This window comes from Mustela erminea, chromosome 5 (assembly GCF_009829155.1).
Source record: "Mustela erminea isolate mMusErm1 chromosome 5, mMusErm1.Pri, whole genome shotgun sequence".
NCBI lineage: Eukaryota > Metazoa > Chordata > Mammalia > Carnivora > Mustelidae > Mustela > Mustela erminea.
This window is the reverse complement of record NC_045618.1, coordinates 63,545,020-63,570,657: the sequence shown is the minus strand read 5'-3', so window position 1 is coordinate 63,570,657 and position 25,638 is coordinate 63,545,020. Positions and strand designations below refer to the sequence as shown.

At 37.1% G+C, this 25,638-nt stretch overlaps 1 protein-coding gene across 1 annotated transcript in view; it reads left to right on the top strand.

Moving 5' to 3' along the window:
• TTBK2 (tau tubulin kinase 2) overlaps nt 1-25,638 on the top strand; it is a 159,405-nt gene that overhangs the window by 11,437 nt on the left and 122,330 nt on the right. The window contains exon 2 of the mRNA XM_032343454.1: nt 25,340-25,475. Within this exon, the coding sequence (XP_032199345.1) occupies nt 25,407-25,475 (69 nt within the window). The 5' untranslated portion in view covers nt 25,340-25,406. The remainder of the gene's footprint in view (nt 1-25,339; nt 25,476-25,638) is intronic.

Below are 25,638 nucleotides of genomic sequence, written 5' to 3'. Positions count from 1 at the left end.
ACTGGCTTTTCACCTTTGTGTAGATGGAACAGTCTCTTGCTGAGCTGTCACACTGCTAGATGGTTGTTGCCTAAACTATTCTGTTTCTGGTTATCCTTGCCTCTGGTTCATATGACGGTTATCTGTTACTATTCTTATTATAAGACATATCAGTTACAGACTACATAAAACTTAATTGGGCAGTTTAACAAATAATTATAAATAGTTAAGAAATAGAATATTACCCGCATCTCAGAAACCCCTTCCTTATCTTATCCCTCTTTACCCCAAAGGAATCTATTCTTGTGATTTCTGTGAAAAATCATGTCCTTGGTTTTCTTTATAGACTTACTACCTGTATTTGCATCCCTATTTAATATAATTTGGTTTTACTTATTTTTGGAATTCATATAAAAGGACTTATATTGTATGTATATGTCTGTCTTGCTTGATTTTTTTCAATGTTGTATGTGAGATTTGTTCTTATAGTTCAGTGTTGAAGTAGTTTCTTCATTTTCATTTTAATAGTTTTTGTAGTAGGTAGAAAATAGTCCCTCAAAGATATTCATGCTCTAATCCCTGTAGACTGTGAGTGTGTTACCTTATATGATGAAAGGGCCTTCATGGTTGTATTAAGTTAAGGCTTTTGAGGTGGGAAGATTATCCCTGATTATTCAGGTTGTTTCACTGTAGTCACAAGGGACCTTGTAAGAGGGAGGCATAAATATAGACCGGTGATGATGGAAGCAAAGGTCAGAGAGAGAGATTTGAAGATGGTACACTACTAGCTCAGAACATGGAGGATGGGTCCATGAGCCAAAGCATCCAGGAAGCTTCTAAAACTGGAAAAGGGATTCTACCTCATAGATTCCAGAAGAATCATTGCCTTGCTGACACCTTGATTTTATCCCCATTAGAAGCCTAGACTTTGGATCTCTAGAACTGTAAGATATTAAATTTGTGTTGTTTTGCCACTAATTTTGTGGTAATTTGTTACAATAGTAGTAGGATACAACACTTTTTTTTTTTTTAAAGATTTTATTTATTTATTTGACAGATGGAGATTACAAATAGGCAAAGAGGTAAGCAGAGAGAGGGGGAAGCAGACTCTCTGCTGAGCAGAGAGCCCGATGCGGGGCTCGATCCCAGGACCCTGGGATCATGACCTGAGCTGAAGGCAGAGGCTTTAACCCACTGAGCCACCCAGGTGCCCCTACTTTTTTTTTTTTTAACCTCTGTGAATATACTGCGCTTTTTTCATTCTTTTCTTGCTGAACATTTGGGTGGTTTTTAGCTTTGGTGTTTATGGATGGTATGGCTATGAACATATTTTTGTATGTTTCCTGGTACACATGAGAAAAGAGTGTTTTTAGGATATATACCTGGGAAAAGAGTTGTTGGGTTGTGGGGTAAGCATGTTTTCAGCTTTATATAACAGAACTATTTTCCAAAGTGCATTGCTACCAGCAGTGTATGAGTCTTTAAATTTTTATTTTTAAATAATTTATCCTTTAATAGTCACTATGATAATGCTTCCTTCCTTCATGTGGGCGGGTTCTCAAAATTTGCTTCAAGTCAAGACACATTTAGGAACTAATTTATACTGTTTCCAATCTGGAAATAGTAGGTGTCATTGGTTTGTTTTTATTCCCTTTTTGATCAGCTAATTTTTCTATTAACTTTAAAAGCAAAACTGTAACAGTGCAAATGCTGTAATTTAATTTGTAATCACAGTTGTAGAGTAGTAATTTTCTCTTGCTGATAAATTTTTGTTTAGATTTTGATAAGTAGTAGTTGTATAATAGGTTTAAATTCAAGACCTCCATGCAAACATAATTTCTTTTCATCAGCATGCAAGCAGTATAGGGTCTGTTTTGGGCAGTAGTATGTCTGTGGATATGACAATTTCTCTTTCTTTTGGTTAAGAAGCATACAGTATGATTTACTAGGTAATGACAGCCATTTATTGAGCATACTTATGTGCCAGGCAGATAAATAAACACTTTACATATATCAAATATTATCACTTTTAATCCTTAGATAGACACCATTATTATCTTTTTCTTATAGATGAGGAAATCGAGGCCCAGAAAAGTTAAGTAATGGGCCTTAGATTACACAGCCAGGATCTGAATCTAGGTAGTCTGGTCTTAATGTCTATTTTATGAGAAGTCCCTGGGGTTAGAAGGCAATAAACACACAGCAGTATTATGTTATTTTCTCTTATAGGGAGTTCTCTTTTTTAGGTGTGGTTTGGTTTGGTTTATGCTTATGGAATTCTTACACAATTTTTTTATCCATTTGCCATTGTGCCTTTTAACATTCTTATTTTCAAAGATTTTATTTATGTATTTATTTGACAGAGAGAGAGAGAGAGAGATCACAAGTAGGCAGAGAGGCAGGCAGAGAGAAGGGGAAACAGGCTCCCCACTGAGCAGAGAGCCCAATGCAGGGCTTGCGGGGCTCGATCCCAGGACTCTGAGATCATGACCGGAGCCGAAGGCAGAGGCTTAACCCCCTGAGCCACCCAGGTGCCCCAAATATCATTCTTATTTTCATTTTCCTTTTTTTCCTCCTTTTCCTCTCATCTTTGTTATATTTGTGTATGTGAATCTATATGACTTTTAAATTATAGCTTGATATCTCATTTTCAGCTCATCATTTAACTTTACCAAATATCTATTGATTAACTGCAAAGTTAATCTTTTTTTGATTATGGCAGAGGATATGTGATTATGATATGGTCTTCATCGTCAAGGGATTTATAGTCGTGGGGATTGTCAGTGTTATTTGTTGGCTACTTGCTTCTCAGTCTTTTTCTATCTAGTAAATGTTTCAGTGTTTACCACATGTTATTTGGCAAGTTGAATCTCCATTTACTATGTTTTGTCCATATTTCATAATCTTTGGGTCTGTTTTGACAACACCTCCACATTTAGAATTATTGTCTGAATTTATCAGTATGCTATTTACTCTGTATTTTAGGTCAATAAGGATATTGTCAAGGAGGAATTTATTTAATTTTTTTTCTTGCAGTATCTAGTTTTCTTGTATCAAGATTATTTTTAACTTATTAGCATTACTGAAAAAATGAATTCCAATTATTTGACAGCATTGATACTGCAGTCAAATTACATTAATTTTTTAAAGATATAATCAGTGATGTAGAATCAAAGAGAACCTGTGTACAACTCGTGTACAACTTTGAGAAACTATTATCCCATGCCATTGAAGTCTAGTTTATAGGTTGTATATTGCAGCATAACAAATTACCCAAAATTTAGTGTTTTAGAACAACAACATTTATTATCTCACAGTGTATGTAAGTCAAGATTTTGGTTTGTGACTCGGCTAGGTACTCTGTTTTAGGGTCAATCACAGGCTGCAATCAAGGTAGGCTGTAGTTGTCACATGGTTCAGCTGGAAAAGGATCTGTTTACAAGCTGAGTCCGATGATATGATTCAGTTCATTGTGAGTGGCTGGACCAAGGACCTCAGTTCTCTGCTAGCTGTTGGTACCTATTATAAGTGGAATTACTTAATTCTGTTAGCAGAATTGTAATCCTTGCCATATGAACCTTTCCTGGGGGCAGCATGGCAGCTTGTTTTATCAGAGTAAGCAAATGGGAAGAGCCAAAGAAAGAGAATGTCAGCAAGATAGGCATTGCAGTCTTTTATAATACATCTGGGAAGTGACTTCCCTTCATGTTTGCTGTATTCTGTTCATTAGAGGCAAACTGCTAGATTCACCTACACTCGGGGGTAGGGGTGATAGAAAGCATCAGATGGGGTATCATTGAGAGCCATTTTAGAAGTAGTATAGTATGCCTTGGTGGCTTATGGGATTCTGGGCTTTTCCCCTAGGGTTCACTTCCCAGTTGGAACAGGTGTATTCTTAGATTTATTTCAGTGTTCTGTGAAGGACTCCATTATAGGATACTGCTTTGTTCTGGCAATTCAGAATGAGACAGTGAAAATTATTTGGCTTTTGTAGTTATATCTGAAGGGTACCTGGTAGTATTTAAAAAATTTTTATTGTGGTAAAATACATATAAGATTTACCATTTTAACCATTTTTAAGTGGACAGTTCAGTGGCATTAAGAACATTAACATCGTTGTGCATATATCACCACCTGAACTTTTTCATTTTTCTGAAATGAAATTCTATATACAGTAAACAGTGAATCTCTGTTATCCTGTCCTTGCAGCTCCTGGCAACCACCAGACAGAAACTACTTTTCTGTCTCTATGAATTTGCCTACTCTAGGTCTCTGTTATAAATGGAATCATATATTTGACCTTTTGTGACTGGCTTATTTCATTTAGCATAATGTCTTCAAGGTTCATTCATCTTTGATGTGTTTGAGAATTTCCTTCCTTTTAAGATTGAATAATGTGGCATTGTATGTATGTACTACATTTTGTTTATCTATTCATCTGTCACTTGGGATCGACACTTGTTTCCTTCCATCTCTCTGCTATTGTGAATAACGCTGCTATGGACATTGGTGTACAAATATTTTTCTTTTTTTTAAGATTTTATTTATTTGACAGAGATCACAAGTAGGCAGAGAGGCAGGCTCCCTGCTGAGCAGACAGCCTGATGCGGGGCTCGATCCCAGGACCCTGGGATTGTGACCTGAGCAGAAGGCAGAGGCTTTAACTCACTGAGCCACCTAGGCGCCCCAGTGTACAAATATGTTTTTGACTCCTTATTTTGAATTCTTTGGGATAATACTCAGAAGTGGCATTGCTTGAGCATATTTTAATTCTATGTTTTAGTTTTGGGGCAACCTCCAATACTGTTTCCTGTAGTAGTTACACCATTTTACATTAATATCAGCAATGCACAAATTTCCAGTTTCTCTTCTTTGCCAGCAGTTAGTGTGTGTGTGTGTGTTTATAATTCTCATTCTAATACACATAAAGTAGTTAGTGGTTTGATTTGTAGTTCCCTAATAATTAATGATGTTGAGCATCTTTTCATGTGCTTATGGACCACTTGCATATTTTCTTTGGAAAAATGTCTATTCAAGATGTTTGCCTGTTTATTTATTTATTTATTTATATAAGTAGGCTCCATGCTCAGTGTGGAGGCCAACACAGGGCTAGAACTCATGACCCTGAGATGATGACTTAATGTGAGATCAAGAGTCAGAGGCTTAACTGACTGAGCCACCCAGGTGTCCCCACGACCCCGTTTGCCCATTTTAAAATAATGTTGTTTGTTATTTTGTTGTTGAATTGTAGCTCTTTATACGCTCTAGATATTAACCCTTAATGAGATATGATTTAGAGATATTTTCTCCCATTCCATGCCCTTTCATTCTGTTGATAGTGTCCTTTGATCCACAAAAGTTTTTAGTTTTTATAAAGTCCAATTTATCTGTTGTTGTTTTTTTTTCTTCTGTTTTGGTGTTTCATCCAAGAAATCATTGCCAATTCAATGTCATGAAGCTTTTTACTTACGTAGTCTTCTAAGAGTTTTGTAGTTTAGTTCTTGTACTTAGGTCTTTGGTCCCTTTTCAGTAAATTTTTCTATCTGGTATAAAGTGAGGATCCAGATTCATTCTTTTGCATGTGAATATCTTGCTTCCCAACACCATTTGTTAAAAAGGTTGTCCTTTCCCCTTGGAATGGGTTTTGGTACCCTTGTCGAAAATCATTTGACCATATATGTAAGGGTTGAAAATTTTAACTTTTAAAAATGATGTTTTTCGGGGCGCCTGGGTGGCTCAGTGGGTTAAAGCCTCTGCCTTCGGCTCGGGTCATGATCCCAGGGTCCTGGGATCGAGCCCCACATCGGGTTCTCTGCTCAGCGGGGAGCCTGCTTCCTCCTCTCTCTCTGCCTGCCTCTCTGCCTACTTGTGATCTCTGTCTGTCAAATAAATAAATAAAATCTTTAAAAGAAAAAAAAAATGATGTTTTTCTTCTTATTGTAAAACTACATACTTGCTATTATAAAGTCACAGGAATCTTCAAGAAATTAATTCTTTTATGTAGACATGTATTTGTTAATATGTTAATAGTTGGTAAACATCACTCAGGTTTTTTCTGTATTGTAATTAATGTGCACACATTTTTTTTTTTAAAGACTTTATTCAGGAGGGAGGGAGAGCAAGTGAGCGAGCACAAGGGGAAGAGCAGAGGGAGAGGGACTCCATGCTGACCGTGGAACCTGACACGGGGCTTGATTTCAGGACCCTGAGATCATGGATCTGAGCTTAACCCAAGAGCCAGATGCTTAACTGACTGAGCCACCCAGTCACCTCAGTGTGCACACTTTCTAAAATACAAATGGGATCATACATATATGCTGTTTCATAGCTTTCACTTAAAACATGAACTTTTCATGTTTAAATGTCTTACAAGTTGTTTTTTAAAATTTTTTACTTTTTATGTTTTTAGAGAGAAAAAGCATGCAAGTGAGGGTGAGCAGAGAGCAAGAGGGAAAGAATCTTCCATGCCCAGTATTTAGCCCAATGTGAAGCTCTATCTGATGATCCTGAGATTATGACCTGAGCCCAAATCAAGAGTGGGATGCTTAATTGACAGGGCCACCCAGATGCCCCTTAAATTTATTTTTTATTTTTAATCCGTTTATGCATATAAAATTGAATGATTCTCTACACTTTATTCTAGAAAAGAACAGTTTTCTGAACAGTTTTCTGTCCTCCCACCCTGCCCTGTTTCGAACTCTGCAGAAATACTCATTTGAACTTTTTCCTGATTCTTCCAGTGTTTAGCTCCATATCTCCAACTATTAAGCCATTTTGCTGCTGCTTAATTTTTAACTTTTTAAGTCATAATTTGTTGGCTTTCCACTATGGAAGATGAGGGTTTAGTGTTTTCACTACTTACCTCATTCCTACCATAGATGCTATTTTTCTAGTAATATTGTATCTTAATTTTGGTTATGACAGTATTCAGACTTTTAAGTTTTCTTCTCCTTCTTTTAAGATTTTATTTATTTATTTATTTGACAGAGAGAGAGAGAGAGAGAGAGAGAGAGATGGAAAGAGAGGGAACACAAGCAGGGAAATGGGAGAGGGAGAAGTTGGCTTCCTGCTGAGCAGGGAACCCCAATGCATGCAGGGCTCAATCCCAGAGCCCTGGGATCATGACCTGAGCTGAAAGCAGACACTTAATGACTGAGCCACCCAGGTGCCCCAGACTTCAAGTTTTCTTGACTCTATGAATGCTTTGACACGTAGGGGAAATTTACTATTTATATAGATAGAGATAATAGTGGTGAGTGTCTTTTCTGTCCTATATTATTTTTTGTTTTTCCTGGAGCTAATGATTTTTTTCATTTGTTTGTGTGTTTGGTTGGTTAGTTCCCTAATCACTAACTAATTCAATCCCAAACTTTCCACCAGCTGTACAGGTCTCCTCTTAATATATTTCAGTTCATGTAGGTATTCTTTCAATAGCATCATCTTTGAGAAGTCTTTTCTAGAGCCATTCATGTCCTACAGGCTAGTGACTGTTTAGTATTAGTATATTAGTATTAGTATTAGTATTAGTATTAGTATAGTGACTCATTTAGTATTCCCACAGTTTTTGGCAGAGTCTTCATCAAATGTTTATTGAAAGAATGATTGGGGACGTCTGGGTGCCTCAGTTGGTTAGGCATCTGCCTTCGGCTCAGGTCTAGCCCACATCCAGCTCCCTACTTAGCAGGGAGCCTGCTTCTCCCTCTCCCTCTGTCTGATGCTTCCCCTACTTGTGCTCTCTCTCTCTCTGTCAAATAAATAAATCTTTTTTATTTAAAAAAAGAATTGTAGAAGTTCAGATTGTAGAATTTGAGAAAGATGTTTATTCATCCAGGCAAGAGAAATAAAAGCAAAAACCAATGACAAAACAAAAAGTCTCAGCACAGCCAAGGAAACAATCAACAAAACTAAAACTGAATAGGAGAAAGTATTTGCAAATGGCTTATCTGATAAAGGATTTAAGTATCTAAAATATATAAAGATATATATATATATAAAGATATATGATATAATATAACACCCAAAAAACAAATAACCCAATTAAAAAATGGAGAGAAGGGCGCCTGGGTGGCTCAGTGGGTTAAGCCGCTGCCTTCGGCTCGGGTCATGATCTCGGGGTCCTGGGATCGAGTCCCGCATCGGGCTCTCTGCTCAGCAGGGAGCCTGCTTCCTCCTCTCTCTCTGCCTGCCTCTCTGCCTACTTGTGATCTCTCTCTGTCAAATAAATAAATAAAATCTTTAAAAAAAAAAAATGGAGAGAAGACATGAGTAAACATTTCTCCAAAGAAAACATACCAATGGCCACAGACACTTGAAAAGTTGATCAACATAACATCGTCAGGGAAATGCAATCAAAACTGCAAATCACCTCACACCTGTCAGAATGGCTAAAATCAAAAACATAAGAAACAAAAAGTGTCGGTGAGGGTGTGGAGAAAAAAGAACCCTATTGCACTGTTGGTGGGAATACAAACTGGTGCAGCCATTGTGGATGGCAATATGGAGGTTCTTCAAAAAATTAAAAATAGAACTATGATCCAGTAATTGCACAATTGGGTATTTACCCCCAAAATACAAAAAACACTAATTCAAAGAGATAATGTACCCATATAGTTATTGCAGCATTATTTACAATAGCCAAACTATGGAAACAGTCCAAGTATCCATCAATAGATGAATGGGTAATGAAGAAACACACACACACACACACACACACACGCACTGGAATATTACTTGGCCTTAAGAAAGGAATGAAATCTTGCCATTTGCAGCAATGTGGTTAGAGCTAAAGAGTATTATGCTAAGTGATGTAAGTCAGTCAGAGAAAGACAGATACCATATGATATTACTCATACATGAAGTTTAAGAAACAACAAATGAGCAAAGGGGGAAAAAGAGACAAACCAAGAATAGGCTTTTTTTTTTTTTTTTTAAAGATTTTATTTTCAGAGAGTGAAAGAGCACAAGCAGGGGGAGTGGCAGGCAGAGCAGGCAGAGGGAGAAGCAGACTCCCTGTTGAGCAAGGACCCTGATGTGGGACTTGATCCTAGATTCTGACTTGAGCTGAAGGCAGCTGCTTAACCTACTGAGCCACCCAGGCGTCCCAAGAAATAGGCTCTTAACTTTAGAGAACGACTGATAGAGAATAACTGATAGAGAACAAACTGATTGTTACTAGAGGGGAGGAGTGTGGGGGGGTAGAATAGGTGATGGGGATTAAAGAGTACACTTACCATGATGAAAACAAAACAAAACTACAAAATGGTATATTAGAAAACATTATAAAACAAATAAAAATGAAACTCTAAAAAAAGTTTACTCATTCAAATAACTTTGTATACCATAAATCAAGATTTTTTTTTTAAGATTTTATTTATTTGACAGAGATCACAAGTAGGCACAGAGGAAGGCAGAGAGAGAGGGGGAAGCAGGCTCCTTGCTGAGCAGAGAGCCTGATGTGGGGCTCTATCCCAGGACCCTGGGATCATGACCTGAGCTGAAGGCAGAGGCTTTAACAACCACTCAGGCACCCCTATATACCATAAATCAAGATTTTTAATGGGGAAAATTTCTGTTACAGATCTCTGTAACATAATTTAGCTATTCTTGAACTTTTTGGTCTCATGACCTCTTACTATTCTTAAAATTCATTGAGGACCCTAAAAGCATTTTTTATTTTTGTTTTTGTTTTTATTTTAGCATGGATTTATATGTGATGATACTCTATTGAAATTAAAACATTTTAAATTTATTTATTTTAAAATAATAAAACTTACATGTTAACATCTAATAGGCTTCAAATAGTTTTCAGAATAGAAAAGCAAATTGGTGAAATGATTGGCATTGTTTTATGTTTTTTCAAGTCTGTTTAATATCTGGCATGATAGAAGACTGCTGGATTCTCATACTTCTGTGTTCATTCTGTTGCAATATGTTGCTTTGGTTGACGCATCTGAAGAAAATATGGCCTTATACAGAGACACAGTTGGAAAAGGAAGGAATATTTTACTAGCCTTTTTAGATAAGGATTTTTTTTATAAATTAGAAATTTTTAAATTTAAAAATAATATATGATAAATGACTTTTGGGGTCTACAGTTCTGAGTTCTAGTACATGTGTAGATTCATGTAATCCTCACCATAATTATAATCGTAATAGTTCATAATAGTATTCATAGTAGTTCCAGTACCTCTTGTGAACTCTTTCATACTATTCCTTTAGAGTTATACCCTCACCCTGCCTCTAACCCTTGGCAGCCACTGCTCTATTCTCTGTCGCTATAGTTTTGTCTTTCTGAGAATGTCATATACATGTAACTACAATGTGTAATTTTTGGAGACTGTGAGTGATGTCAAACAACTTTTCATTTATTTATTTGCAATCAGTATATCTTCTTTGGTGAAACATCTGTCTTTTTCCTAGTTTTAAATTGCTTCTTTTGTTTTCTTACTGTTAATTTTAAATGTTCTCTATATGTTCAGATACAAGCCCTTGGTTGTGGTTTGCAAACATTTTCTCCCAGTCTGTAGTTTGTCTTTTCTTAATAGTGTCTTCCACAGAGTAAAAGTTTTTAATTTTGGTGAAGTTCAGCTTATCAGTTTTTCCTTCTATGAATTGTGCTTTAGTATCATGTCCTAAACTCTTCACAAAGATATGCTCACAAGTTTATTTCTAAAAGTTTTACATTATACTTTTATATCTGTAATACATTCTAAGGCAAGTTTTGTATACGGTGTGAGGTTTAGATTGAGGTTAAGTTTTACATACAGATACACACTTGTTCTAACACTATTTGTTAGAAATTCTATTTTTTCTGTGTTGAATGGCTTTTGTGTCTTTGTCAAATATCAGTTGGCCTGGAATAGGGAAATCCATAGACACAGTAAATAGGTTAGTGGTTGCCAGGGGCTGAGGGAAGGAGGGAATAGAGAGTGACTGCTAATAAGTATGGGGTTTCTTTTGAGGCTGGTGAAAATGTTCTGAAATTAGGTAGTGGTGATGATTATACAACCTCGTGAATATTCTACAGACCATTGAGTTGTATATTTTATTTTTTTATTTTTAATTTTAATTTTTTAAAAAGATTTTATTTATTTGACAGAGAGATCACAAGTAGGCAGAGAGTCAGGCAGAGAGAGCGAGAGAAGCAGGCTCCCTGCTGAGCAGAGAGCCTGATGCGGGGCTCGATCCCAGGACACTGAGATCATGACCTGAGCCGAAGGCAGCGGCTCAATCCACTGAGCCACCCAGGTGCCCCGAGTTGTATATTTTAAAACAATGGATTTTATGGTATGTGAATTATATCTAAATTTTTTAAAAGTTAAAAACTTAATTAGCCAGGAGCACCTGGGTGGCTCAGTGGGGTAAGTGTCTGATTCTTGATTTCAGCTCAGGTCATGATGTCAGGTCATAGATTGAGCCCGGGATTGGGCTCTGTGTTCAGCAGGGTCTGCTTGGGGTTCTGTCTCACTCTCTGCTCCTCCCTACATGTGCCCTATCTCTCACTCTCTCTCAAATAAATAAGTAAGTCTTGAAAGAAATTTAATTAGCTATATTTGTGTAGCTCTATTTCTGGGCTCTTCGTTCTACTCACTTATCTCTATATATGTCTATTCCTTGCCAGTAACATACTGGCTTGATTACTGTAGCCTTATCAGTTAAGTCCTAAAATCATGTAGTGTGGTTCTTCCAACTTTATTAATATTTTCTGGAAATGTTTTGGGTATTTCAGTTCCTTTGCCTATCCACATAAATTTACAATCAGCTTGTCTCTCTAGGGCCTTGAAAAGGCCCTAGAGAGACAAATTTCAACTGAAATTTTGTTAAATCTATTAATCAGTTCAAGGAACTTTTTTTTAAAGATGCCCTTTATCAGGTTAAGAAAATTCCTTTCTAGGGGCACCTGGGTGGTTTAGTTGGTTGAGCGTTGCACTCTTGGTTTTCACTGAGGTCATGGCCTTGGGGTTGTGAGATTGAGCCCTGAGTTGGCTCCTTGCTCAGCAGGGAGTCTGCTTGAGATTCTCTCTCTCCCTCTGCCTACCTCCCCTACCCTCCTAGCCCCCCCACCCCACACATGCATTCTTTCTCTCTCTAAAATAAATAAATCCTAAAAAAAAAAAAGAAAATTCCCGTCTATTCCTAGTTTACTGAGAATTTATATCATGAATGACTGTTGAGTTTTGTCACATGCTTCTCACATCACGCGATAGATTATGTGATTTCTTTTTTAGACTATTAATCAGATGGATATATTAATTGGTTTTTAAATTTTGAATCAGTTTTGTTCCCTTCAGGATAAGTCACATGGGGTTAGAGTGTCTTATTTTTATGTATTGCTGGATTTAATTTGCTAATAGTTTTTTTTAAGAATTTTTGTAACTGTGTTCATGAGAACGATTGCTTTGTTATTTTCTTGTATTGTCTTTGAGTATTTTTATTTTTTGATAATGTATTTTTATAAAATTTCCACACTAATAATTACATTTTTTGCCCCAGTTTTATGATGGGTTTTGGTAACAGGGTAATGGTGGCCTTATAAATGATTTGAAAAGTGTTTCTTTCCCTTCTTTTACTGGAAGAGATGTATGGATTTGTTTTATTTTTTTTTTTTCTTTAGATGTTTGAATGTGGTAGGAGTGCCTGGGTGTCTCAATTAGTTAAGTGTCCCACTCTTCATAGGTCATGGTCTCAGGCTTATTGAGCCCTGAGTTGGGCTCCAGGCTGCTCTGAACCTACTAAAGATTCTCTATCTCCTTCTCCCTGTGCCATCCCCCACAAATGTTTGAATATGGTAGAATTTGTCATTGGGGAGGAAAAAATCTCTGGACCCAGAGATTCTTTTTTGGGAAGGTTTTAAATTATGAATTCAGTTCCTTTAATAGGACTCTTCAGGCTCTTCCTTTTATCTTGGGTGAATTGTTGGGTTTATGGTTTTGGATGAGTTGCTCCACTGTTGTTCAGTTTATGTGTATAGTGTTCTTCATATTTCCTTCATTATACTTTTAATATCTGTGGAGTGGTGACTCCTGTTTCATTCCTGATATTGATAATTTGTGTTTTCTCTCTTCATTTGGCAGTTTTTCTTTCTTTATTTTAAAAAGTATTTTTATGTATTTGTGTGTGTGAGAGAGAGAGCACAAAGCAGGGGGAGTAGCACTGCAGAGGAAGAATCAGGTTCCCCGCCAAGCAGGGAGCCCAATGCAGGACTTGATCTTAACAACCCGGGACCATGACCTGAACCAAAGGCAGACCTGTAACTGACTAAGTCAGGTGTCCCTCTTTTGGCAGCTTTTCTAAAGCTTACGGATTTTATTGGTATTTATGAAGAACTGACTTTAGATTTCATTGACTTTTCTCTATTGTTTTTGTAGCTTTAATTTCTACTTTATATTTTTGCCTTGTGTTTGGTGTTTCTTTCTTTTTTAGCTTTGTAAGGCAGAGGCTTAGATGATTAATTTTTGATTTTTTTTCATTCTGAATGTTTTATTTTTGAAGATTTTGTTTATTTGAGAGAGAGCGAGAGAGAGAGAACAAACAGGGAGGGACAGAGAAAGAGGGAGAAGCAGGCTTCCCGCTGAGCAGGGAGCCTGACACAGGACTTGATCCCGGGATCCTGGGATCACGACCCAAGCTGAAGGCAGATGCTTAACTGACTGAGCCACCCATTTAGAACCTTCATTCTGAATGTTTTCAGTGGTATACTTTTCCCTCTGGTCACTGTCTTAGCTGCATCCTGCAGATTTTAGTTTTTGTTAGATTTTAATTTTTGTTCAGTTTAAAATATTTTGGGGTGCCTGGGTGGTTTAGTCTGTTAAGCATCCATGTTTGATTTTGGCTCAGGTGATGGTCTCAGGGTTGTGGGATCAACATCCCTTTGGGCGTCCGTGCTCAGTGCAGAATCTGCTTATTTCTCTGCCTCTGCTCCTACCCTACTCACACTCTCCCTCTCTAATAAGTAAATAAAATCTTTAAAAAAAAAAAAGAGTACACTTAAGGAGGGCACATATTGCATGGAGCAGTGGGTGTGGTGCATAAACAATGAATCTTGGAACACTGAAAAAATAAAATAAAATTTAAAAAAGGATACACTTATTATGATGAGCATTGAGTAATGTACAAAATTGTTTAGTCATTATATTGTACAGTAGAAAATAATATAATGCTGTATGTTAACTAAACTGGAATTAAAATTAAAAACTTGATTAAAAAAATAGTTTAATCCTGACACATTCACATATATTAGGAAAACATTGATGACATTTTGTGGCCCAGCAGAATAGATTAACTTATAGCTATTTCACTTCAAAGTAGACTGAATGTGACTTCATATTAAGGCAGCATTAAGATTAAGTACTACAGGGAAATACATGATTAACTTAATTTAAAAAAATTTTTTTAATGATTTTATTTATTTATTTGACAGACAGAGATCACAAGTAGGCAGAGAGGCAGGCAGAGAGAGAGAGAGAGAGCGCATGGGGGAAGCAGGCTCCCTACTGAGCAGAGAGCCCGATGCGGGGCTCAATCTCAGGACCCTGGGATCATGACCTGAGCCGAAGGCAGAGACTTAACCCACTGAGCCACCCAGGCACCCCACATGATTAACTTTAAACTCTTATCAAAATATAATTACCGGTTTCCAGAATTTCCAGTACAGGACCTCCTGAAGAGAGAGCCACTGTTCATTTACAATTCAGTGTGCATGACAAAGTGGAATTCAGAAGAAGTAAAGTTGTCTATTTGATATTTATCTCTTCATTAAATCTTTTTTTTCCTGTCTATATTGGTTTTTTATTATACATCCATTTCTTTGTATAACTTGTGATTTTCATGTATATTTTTATTGTAAGAAATATCATTATAAATAAGCTTATTTATTAATTTTAAAAAGCAAAGGAAGGGGAAAAGATACACCATGCAAACACTAATCAGAAGGAAGTTGAAGTACCAATAATTGTATCAGACAATGTAGACTTCGGAGCAAAACAGATCCCTAGTGATGAATGGGAACTTTCACATAATCAGAGAAAGGCCAATTTACAAAGTAATTATAAATGTGGTATACATCTTAAAAAGAGCATCAAAATACATAAAATAAAAATTAACAAACTGAAAGGAGAAGTAGGTAAATCCATTAATTATAACTGGATTTTTCATCATTCCTGTCTCAACAGTACTTCAGAATTCAGAACAATAAAAAATATATTTGGTTTATATATGGTCTACTAATCTTAACATTTATTGATTTATCTCCAATTCCTGGCAGAGGCTGGCATTTCCTGAGTGATGGGAATGTTTGTTATGCTGATGAGGTAACTTCTGGCTCCTAGATTTCAGGATGGGGACTGGTCACTAGAAAGATCAAGCAAATGATTTATAGGGTTGGAGCTTCCAGCCCTACCTCTCAACCTCTGACCTTCAGAGAGAGTGATACTGAAGATTTCAGTTACATAGACAGTGCTTTTTTTTTTTTTAATGTAATAAGATAGTTTTTTCCTCCATGATTTTATTTAAATTCAAGTTAGTTAACATATAGTATAATATTAGTTTCAATAGAATGTAGTGATTCATCATTTATATATAACACTCTGTGCCCATCACAAGTGCCCTCCTTAATGCCCATCATCTGTTTAGCGGATCCCTCCACTCACCTTTCCTCTAGCAGCCCTCGGGTTTGTTCTCTGTAGTTGTCTTTTATGGTTTGCCTCCCTCTGTTTTTATCTTATTTTTCCTTTTCTTCCCCTATGTTCATCTGTTTGTTTCCTAAATTTCACATGAGTGAAATCATATGGTATTTGTCTTTCTCTGACTGACTTATTTTGCTTAGGGTAATACAGTCTAGTTCTGTCCACGTTGTTGCAAATGGCATGATTTCATACTTTTTGATGGCTGAGTAATTTTCCATTGTGTATATACACCACATCTTTTTTATCCATTCAACAGTCAATGGACATTTGGGCTCTTTCCATACTTTGGCTATTGTTGATAGTGCTGCTGTAAATATTGGGGTGCATGTGCCCCTTCAAATCAGTACTTTTGTATCCTTTAGTTAAATACCTACTAGTGCAATTGCTGGGTCCTAGGGCAGTTCTATTTTTAACTTTTTGAGGAACCTTCATATGGTTCTCCAGAGTGGCTACACCAGTTTGCATTCCCACTAACAGTGTAAAAGGGTTCCCCTTTCTCCACATCCTTGTACATGGTCAGTGATTTATTCACACATGCCTATGTAATGAATCTTGATATTAAAAACCCTGGCCAACAAGGCTTAAGGAGCTTCCTGGTTAGTGAACATGTGGACTGAGAGGGTGGCACAGCCAAACTCCACAAGGACAGAAACTCCTGTGGTTGGAACCCTTACCGACCTGTCAAATATACCTCTTTTTTGGGCTGTTGATTTTTATCTTTTATAAGAAAATGGTAATCGTAGGTATAACACTTTCATTAGTTCTGTGAGTTCTTCTAGCAAATTTGTAGCCAGCCAGGCAAAGCATGTGTGGCTTTGGGACATCCAGGACTTGGGGCTATACTCTGAGATTTGTGCAGTTTTGTGGAACTGAGTACCTTAACCTGCAGGGTCTTCTCTGATTCTGAGTAGTTAGTGTCAGAATTGAACTGAATTGTAGGATACCCATTTAGTGTCAGAGACCTGAATCTGAGCAACCCATCAATCAAATGAAATTAATACTTAAAGACACTCAACCTGGGGCACCTGGGTAGTTCAGTTAGTTGAGCAGCTGACTCCTGGTTTTGGCTCAGGTCATGATCTTGGGGTCCTGGGATCGAGCATCATGTCGGCCTCTGCACTTGGTGAGGAGTCTGCTTGTGGACTCTCTCTCACCTTCTCCCTCTGCCCCTCACCCACCTTGCTCTCTATCTCTCTCTCTCTCTCTCTCTGAAATAAATAAGGTCACTGGTCCTTGGGGTTCCTGGGGTCTGTGTTCATTTAAAAAAATCCTTCCTGTTTTCAGGTTTACTGACTTATTCTTTAGACACTTCCATTCTTCCATTGACTCCATCCAGTGACATTTAGAATTTTTCTTACTGTGTTTTTACTTCTAAGATTTCCATTTATTTATGTCTTCTTTTTCTTAAATGAGACTATATATCTTCCTTTTCATTTCTAGAATGTTCACCTTCTTGGAGCATTTTTATTGTAACTCTTTTAAAGTGTCTTATGGGTCCTAAATCTGTGTCATTTTAGCATTTATGTCTATTGATTTTGCTTTCATATGTAATTTGGGACTTTTTCCTGTTTTTTTTATGCTTGGTAATTTTGGATTGTATCCTTGACATTTAACAAATTATGATACTTAAGGTTTATTTAAATTTTGTGAAGAGGGGTGCCTGGGTGGCTCATTTGTTAAACGTCTGCCTTTGGCTCAGGTCATGGTCTCAGGGTCCTGGGATTGAGCCCCGCATCAGGCTCCCTGCTCTGCTGGGAAGCCTGCTTCCCCCTCTCCCACTCCCCCTGCTTGTGTTCCCTCTCTTGCTTTGTCTCTCTCTGTTAAATAAATAAGTAAAATCTTTTAAAAAATCTGTGAAGAGTGTTGATATTTAAAAATTTTTAGCTATTCGCTTATGTTCAGTGTGCAAGTTCTGACTAGCCTTCCATGTATGTTGGCTTTAATATTAGTCCAGTTTTCAAAGACTTTGAAATTATATTCAGATCTGTCCCAAATGTGTACTGAGTAGCCAGTTTGGGACCTGGGAGGTGCGTCTGAACCTTGGTTCAGTTCTCAAAGTATGCTGTTTAATATCAGCTCTTTTAGAAATGCTAATATTGATCAGTGAGTCTAAGTATATTACTAGTCTCATCCATCTATTATTAAGTTCTATATCAGCTAACTTTTTACCTAAGAATTTTATCCATCATTGCCTTCATCATTTTATTAGGTTTTGCAGAGTGGTGGATTTTTAATTCTGCAAATGCAGGAGAAATGCTTGGTTTATTTTCCTTTTATCTATATTCAGAGTAATAAAGTAGTGCTCTAGCAATTGTTCATGTCTAATGAGTTTTTTTTTTTAAGATTTTATTAATTTATTTGAGAGAGAGAGACACACAGTGAGAGAGGGAACGCAAGCAGGGGGAGTGGGAGAAGGAGAAGCAGGCTTCCTGCTGAGCAGGGAACCCGAGGGGCTCGATGCCAGGACCCTGGAATCATGACCTGAGCCCAAGGCAGACAGTTAATGACTGAGCCACCCAGGTGCCCTTAATGAGTTGTTTTTGAGTATTGTTATGAACTCATGGATATTTATTTATTTAAGTAGCTCCATATTGTGTGTGCTCAGCTTGACCCTGAGGTCAAGACCTAATCTGAGATCAAGAGTCAGCTGCTTAAACAACTTAGCCCTAGTCATTATTCTTTTGGTTGTCAAATTTTTCTTACCTTAAACCAGTGTGAGCCCCTACCATTTGGCTTCAGTGGAGAAGGATTTTCTTTGAAGATAAGGAAGCTTAAACATCAGAGTTCTTTATTTGTATAGGCTTCTTTCAAGGCTTTGGGATTAAGGCTTTAGTTATTGGTGATACAGGTTTTGTAAAATTGTAAAAAAAAAAAAAAAGAAAAGAAAAAGAAAAAGAAAAAAGAAAGATTTTAAGGTAAGGCCCAGCTTAACGTAAACTTGAGGTCCCATAAAACCTGGATCTGTCCCTAGTGTTTGGTGTGTATATTCCCTGCTTTCAGACATAGGGAGATTCTAAGTTTATCTTTTATATATCCTGGCCTAGTTTTTATTTTTTTTAAAAGATTTTATTTATTTATTTGACAGACATAGATCACAAGTAGGCAGGGAGACAGGCAGAGAGAGAGGAGGAAGCAGGCTCCCTGCTGAGCAGAGAGCCCTATGTGGGGCATTCCCAGGACCCCATGACCTGAGCTGAAGGCAGAGGCTTTAGCCCACTGAGCCACACAGGTGTTCCATATCCTGGCCTAGTTTTAGAAGTGGTCTTTTGTCCAAGGAGCTTTCTTTTTCTTTTCTTTCCTCTTTTTTTTTTTTTTTTGAGGGACATGGTACTTGGTAACTGTAATCTAAATACTAAGGGATGCTTAATGCCACTGCCCTGTGTTGCTTCTAGGATTTCTCAGTGGTTAATTGTGAAGTATGTATTTAAATAAAGATCATGACTTTTTTTCATATTTTCTTTATTGTGGGATTTCAGAATTTTTACATCTTTGACTTTTATATCTCTTTACGCTAAAAAAAATGTAATCACTTTTTTGCTGTGTCCTGCAGTATACTTATAGTAATTTTAAAATAACATAATTGATATTATTCCTAACCATATAAATACTAACTGTAGGTTTTTAAAAAGATTTATTTATTTTAGAGAGAGAGCTTCATGCGTGTGAGTGGGGAAAAGGAGCACAAAGAGCAAATCTTAACCAGGATTAGACCTGAGGGCAAAGCCTAATGGGGGGCTCAGTCTCACAACTCAAGATCATGACCTGAGCTGAAACTAAGAGTCAGTCACTTAACTGACTGAGCCACCAGGTGCCCCACTACTAAATACAGGTTTAACATTTCTTTGCGGTTATTTTATTCCTTTAGATATATTGCACTAGGAATGTACAATCAAAATACTGTATTTCAAAGCCATTTGTATTATTTTTCTGTGTAGTTATGCTGCAAACTTGGAATGCAACGGGGTATTGGTTTCAGTCTGTTTTAAATACTTAGAGATTGTCCCCCCTGCCATTTTTGGCATTTTTTTTTTCTTTTTAAATTTAATTTTATCTTTTAATTGTCTTGAAGGAAGAGGCCCTCAATATCTGAACCAAATACTAAATTTATTTCTCTTTGTGCAAGGGAGAGCTGTGAGGCTTCTAGTTCAGGGATTGAAGTGGGAGTGTTTAGGAAGTAAGCGGTTGAACTTTGTTATGCGTTGAATGTGGTTATGGAGTGTTGCTGTTACTACTGATTGGTTGACTTTCTGAAGTGTGGTCACTGATTTGTAGCTATTATTGATAGACTGGGATGAGTTTAAAGCCAGATCTGATGCCTGCTGTTGTCCTTCCTTGAATTTGGAGTATAAGAATATTTTTTTCTTATGTAAAACAATGATTTTGTCTTAATTTTTAAAAAATATTTTTATTTATTGACGCAGTGAGGGGTAGGGAGAGAGAGGGAGAGAACAAACATAGGCAAGGGGAATGGCATGTAGGGGAGAAGCAGGCACCTGGCTCAGCGAGGAGCCTGATATGCAGCTCCATCCCAGGACCCTGGGATCATGACCTGAGCTGAAGGTAGCAGTTTAACTGACGAGGCCACCCAGGAGCTCCCTTACTTTGTTTTTTAAAGATTTATTTATTGGGGCTTCTGGGTGGCTTAGTCATTTAGGCATCTGCCTTTGACTTGGGTCATGATCTAAGGGTCCTGGGATTGAGTCCCGCGCCGGGGCGGGGTTGGGGGGGGAGTCTGCTTCTCCCTTTCTCTGTCCCTTCCTCTCTCAAATAAATAAACAAAATCTTAAAAAAAAAAAAAAAGTTTTCTTTATTTTTAGAGGGAGTGAGAGTATCCACAGTAGGGGGTGGAGGATGGATGGGGGTGGGGAGAGGGGCAAAGGGAGAAGGTTAGAGAGAATCTCAAGCAGACTTCATGCCCAGCATGGAACCGGACATGGGGCTCAATCTCACCACCCTGAGATTGTAACCTGAGATGAAACTAAGAGTTGGACACTTAATGGACTGAGCCACCCAGGTGCCCCAGTGATTTTGTTTTTAAAAATCAAAACTGTATTACAAAACATTCACAGGGGCGCCTGGGTGGCTCAGTGGGTTAAGCCTCTGCCTTAGGTTCAGCTCATGGTCTCAGGGTCCTGGGATCAAGCCCTGCGTCAGGCTCTCCGCTCAGCAGGGAGCCTGCTCCCTCCCCCACCCCACTTCCTGCTTTGCCCACTTGTGATCTCTGTCAAATAAATAAATAAAATCTTAAAAAAAAAAAATAGATTCACAGAAGTCTTACCCCTTCTATCCTGTTTTCTCCTTTCTTTTGAGAAAAGATTGGTAAACAACAGCTTGCATGCAGGCCAGATTTGGCTGCCTAGCTCTTCTTGTAAATAATGTTTTGTCATGGCCATATTCATTTGTTTACATTTCATCTATAGCTTCTTTTGTGTTGTAACGGCAGAGTTGAATAGCTATGACATAGATTATATGGCTTGAAAAGACTGGAATATTTACTGTCTGGCCCTTTACCAACAAAACACTGACCTCTGCCATAGAGAATCATTTTCATCATTTTTTGGCTTATCTTTTTTTCTTTTTTAAGAGGAAATAAGTTAATAAGTTTGATGTTTACCTTCCTTTTATACAAAAGGTAGCATTCTGTAAACATTTTACTCCATATTGCTTTTTTTCACTTAATATATCCTGAAAAATCCTTTATCAATATCTCTCTTAAAAATCACTTTATCAGTATCTCTCTTATTTCTGGGCTAGCACTCCTTATTTAGATGAACCATTTTATATTAACCTAATCCCCTATTGATGGTTTTAGGTTTTTTCTAGTCTTGTGATTTTAAGTAGTGTTATAGTAAAAAGCTTTGTGAAAAAGTCATTACACATTTTTTTGTCATGATACCTTTGGGATAGATTCCTTGAAGTGTTATTCTTGAATTAGAGTTTAATGTATATTATCATGCTGAATGTTATCAGTTTCCCCACCATGGGCCCATACCATCCTTTCCCTTTCCCTTCCTTCCCATTTCCCCACTTCCCCCTTCCCCCATGTGCTCCCCTCCTTTCCCTCCCCCTTTCCCCTTCTTCCCCTTCCTTCTTTCCTACGGTAAAGAATACATAACATAAAATTTACCACCCTAATCATTTTTAAGTGTACAGATAGCTAGTGTTAAGTATATTCACATTGTAGAACAGACATCCAGAATTCTTTCAATCTTGCAGAACTGAAATTCTGTTCCCATTGAACAACCACTCCCCCTTTTACCCCTCTCCTCCTGCCCTTAGTAACTGCCATTCTACTTTTTGTTTCCATTTGTTTAACTACTCTAAATACTTCATATAGGTGGATTCATAGCGTATTTGCCCTTTAGTAACTGGCTTATTTCACTCAGCATAATGTTCTCAGGGTTCATTCATGTTGTAGCCTGACAGAATTTCCTTCCTTTTTTAGGCTAAATAATATTCCATTGTATGTATATACCACATTTTATGTATATGCCTAGCAATATTCAAAGCAATATTTCAAAGAGCAATTCTCTGTTCAAAGAGAATATTTTTCATTCACTTAGCAAATACAGTGTGTTCTCTTCAAGCTACCCAGGTATAATCTGCTATCATGGGTGAGGTTTTTTGGGATTTTTAGGGAGGGGGATGGTAGGAAGGGGCAGAGGGAGAGAGGATCTTAAGTAAGCTGCACACCCACACTTGGGTTTGGATCTCACACCTGGAGATAATGACCTGGGTGGAAATCAGGACTTGGTCACTTAACTGACTGAGCCACCCAGGCACCCCTGGAAATAGTGATTTTCTGATTCTATCAGTTCTTGTAACATTTATTATCTATGATTATTCTCTGAGGAAAAAAATTCATTTCCTTCGTTTCCACAAGATACTGTTCTTACCAGAAAGGCGTGATAAATCCATGATTCTTTATTTCTTTATCCATGTTCAGAATAGTGAGTTGTACCCTAGCAACTTCAAAGGTTGATCAAAGAGTAATTTTCTTTTTTCTTTTTTTGAATGTTATTATGAACTCAAAGGTGTTAATATTTTTTATATTTTCCAATCATTGCTGTCAGTATTCTTTGTGACCATTATTTGAGCATTCTTATATATACTCAAATGAGAAATTTGGCAAATAAGAATCCCTTCTGTTTCTGATTTCCTTTTACTTGCCTGTAGTAGAATTTTAATGTTTTGCTTTCTGATTTGATAAATGTCCCAAGTTCATTTTATACAGTTTCCTATGCCAGGCCTGGAATAAGCCATTTCTCCAAGGAGCCTGATTTCTTTTGTTTTTAAAATATTTTTTAATTTTTTAATTTTCAAATTATTTTTTATTCTGTTCAGTTAGCCAACATGTAACACATCATTAGTTTCTGATGTAGTGTTCAACAATTCATTAGTTGCATATAACACCCAGTGCTTATCACCAACACGTGCCCTCCTTAATACCCATCACCCGGTTACCCCATCCCCTCAACCCTCTCCCTTCTGTAACTCTCAGTTTGTTTCCCAGAGTCCAGAGTTTCATCATTTGTCTCCTTCTCTGATTTCTTCCCATTCATTTTTTCCTCCCTTACCCTGTGGCCCTCTGCACTCACTATTCCTTATGTTCCACATATGGGTGAAACCATATGATAATTGTCTTTCTCTGCTTAACTTATTTCACTCAGCATAATCCCTTGCAGTTCCATCCATGTCGATGCAAATGGTGGGTATTCATCCTGATGGCTGAGTAATATTCCATTGTATATATGAACCACATCTTCTTTATCCTTTCATCTGTCCAGGGATAGCTCAGCTCCTTCCACAGTTTGGTTATTGTGGACATTGCTGCTATGAACACTGGAGTGCATGTGCCCCTTCATTTCATTACATCTGTATCTTTGGGGTAAACACTTAGTAGTGCAATTCCTGGGCTGTAGGGTAGCTCTATTTTTAACATTTTGAGGGAACTCCATACTGTTTCCTAGAGTGACTATACCAGCTTGCATTCCCACCAAGAGTGTAATAGGGTTCCCCTTTCTGCACACCCTCATCAATGCTTGTTGTTTACTATCTTGTTGATTTTTGCCATTCTCACTGGTGTAAGGTGGTATCTCATTGTGGTTTTGATTTTTATTTCCTTGATGGAACATGATTTCTTTAAATGAGAAATTGATGTTTAAAGTACACAGTCTGAAGGCAGGGGTTATTCATTGCTACTGGGTTATCGTTGCTTTTAGGCCTTTTCAGGCCATTCCTCATGCCAGATCTTCTATCATAATTTCTTGATTGTCTGATACTTGTTACATGGTTCCCAGGGGGCATTTCCTGGGAACAGTGTTCTTTGAGTTCTGTGTTGCATAACCATTTGTTTCCTTTAGCTGTGAAAGTTAGTTTGGCTATATGGAACATCCTTGGCTTGCATTTTATTTCTTTGAGTATTTAAGTATATAATTTCATTGTCTGCTGGTGTAAACTGTTTATGCCAGTGTCTCTTGTTGGTCAGTGCCAATGTCTTTTTCTTTCTCTTCTAAATAATTTGGACTATCTGTGCAGATGCCAATGAAATTTTTTCCTTAAAATCCAGTAGTTTTAGGAGACTGTGTGTTGATGTTGATCTTCTGAGTTGTTTTCCCACGTATCTGATATACCACCATTTCAATATGAAGATTTAGCCTTTTTTTAAAAATAGATTTAGCCTTTTTTTTAATTTCCAGAAATTTTTTGAATTATAGTGGTTAGTATTTATTCTATTTCATTGCATTGGTTTTTTTTTAGGGCTGGGGGCTCCTAGAATATCTATTTTGCATTTACTTTGTCTTTTATCACTTTTATTTTTAAATATCTTTTTAATTTTTTTTCATTTTATTTCTTTTTTTCCTCCCTAATTTATATGGCGTCTTCTCTTATGTCTCTTCTAGTTGAGTCTTCATTTCTGGTCCTTTTCTGAGTTAGCTCAGATTTCTTTTTAAGTCTTCCTGTTATCTAGCTTTCTCATTTAAGGGCTTTTCTAATTACGATTTATGTTGTTTTAAAGCTTTTTAGAAAACGTTTCTTTAGTTTGTTCTGTAACATAAAGTTACAGTTTTCATCTTCTTTAGACCAGCTTTTTCTGCTGTATTTTCATTTTCTATAGGTATGCTATACATATTACTCTTTTTCTTAAAGTATCATTGTATTGGAATTGATCAAGTGCCCTTTTCTGTGGCTCGTGTTTATTTTCTGTGCACTTTGAATGCATTATGTACAATATTAAAATTTTATTAGCTCTGGATGATGTTAAGCTCTAAGTTGTAACCTATTAAACTAGATAAGCTGTTGTAAGTAAGTTAGGTACCATGTCCTTTTCTTTAGCAATATGTTTTAGTAAAGACAGTGATCTGTCTTGGTCAGTTGCCATTGACACCATGCTTGCTCTACAGTCTAGCAATCTCAGTGCTTGAAATTATATCTGTGTTGTATCATAATGTCTTTGTAGTGTCTAGCAATTTCATGGATATCTGTAATGTAAAGATAAGTACTTTTTTTATGCACTTAACAGATTTTGAAACTGAGTTTAGTGGGGTTTTTACCCCCCTTCCAACAAAGTAACCTAATTAATGTATAGAATTAGTAGTGCTACTTGGCCCTGGAATGTTTGTTATTTAATGAGCCCTGATACGCTGCTGCTCTTTTTTTGTTTTGCTTTGTTTTAGGTTAAATGGAAACCATCCTTGGGAGCTGGATGCCTGTATAGCCGTTTTATCACATCAGTCAATTGCAATGAGTGGAGGAGGAGAGCAACCGGATATTCTCAGTGTTGGAATCCTGGTCAAAGAAAGATGGAAAGTGGTGGGTACACATCTTGGAGAGAGAACATATCAGGGGATAATTTTTGGTATCTTGATAAAAGTAGCATTTCCATAGAAAATAATAAATATACTGCTTATATACCTAAAGCATATTTTCATTTATCTTCCTATGATTAAATCCTGTTTATACCATAATTCTTGCT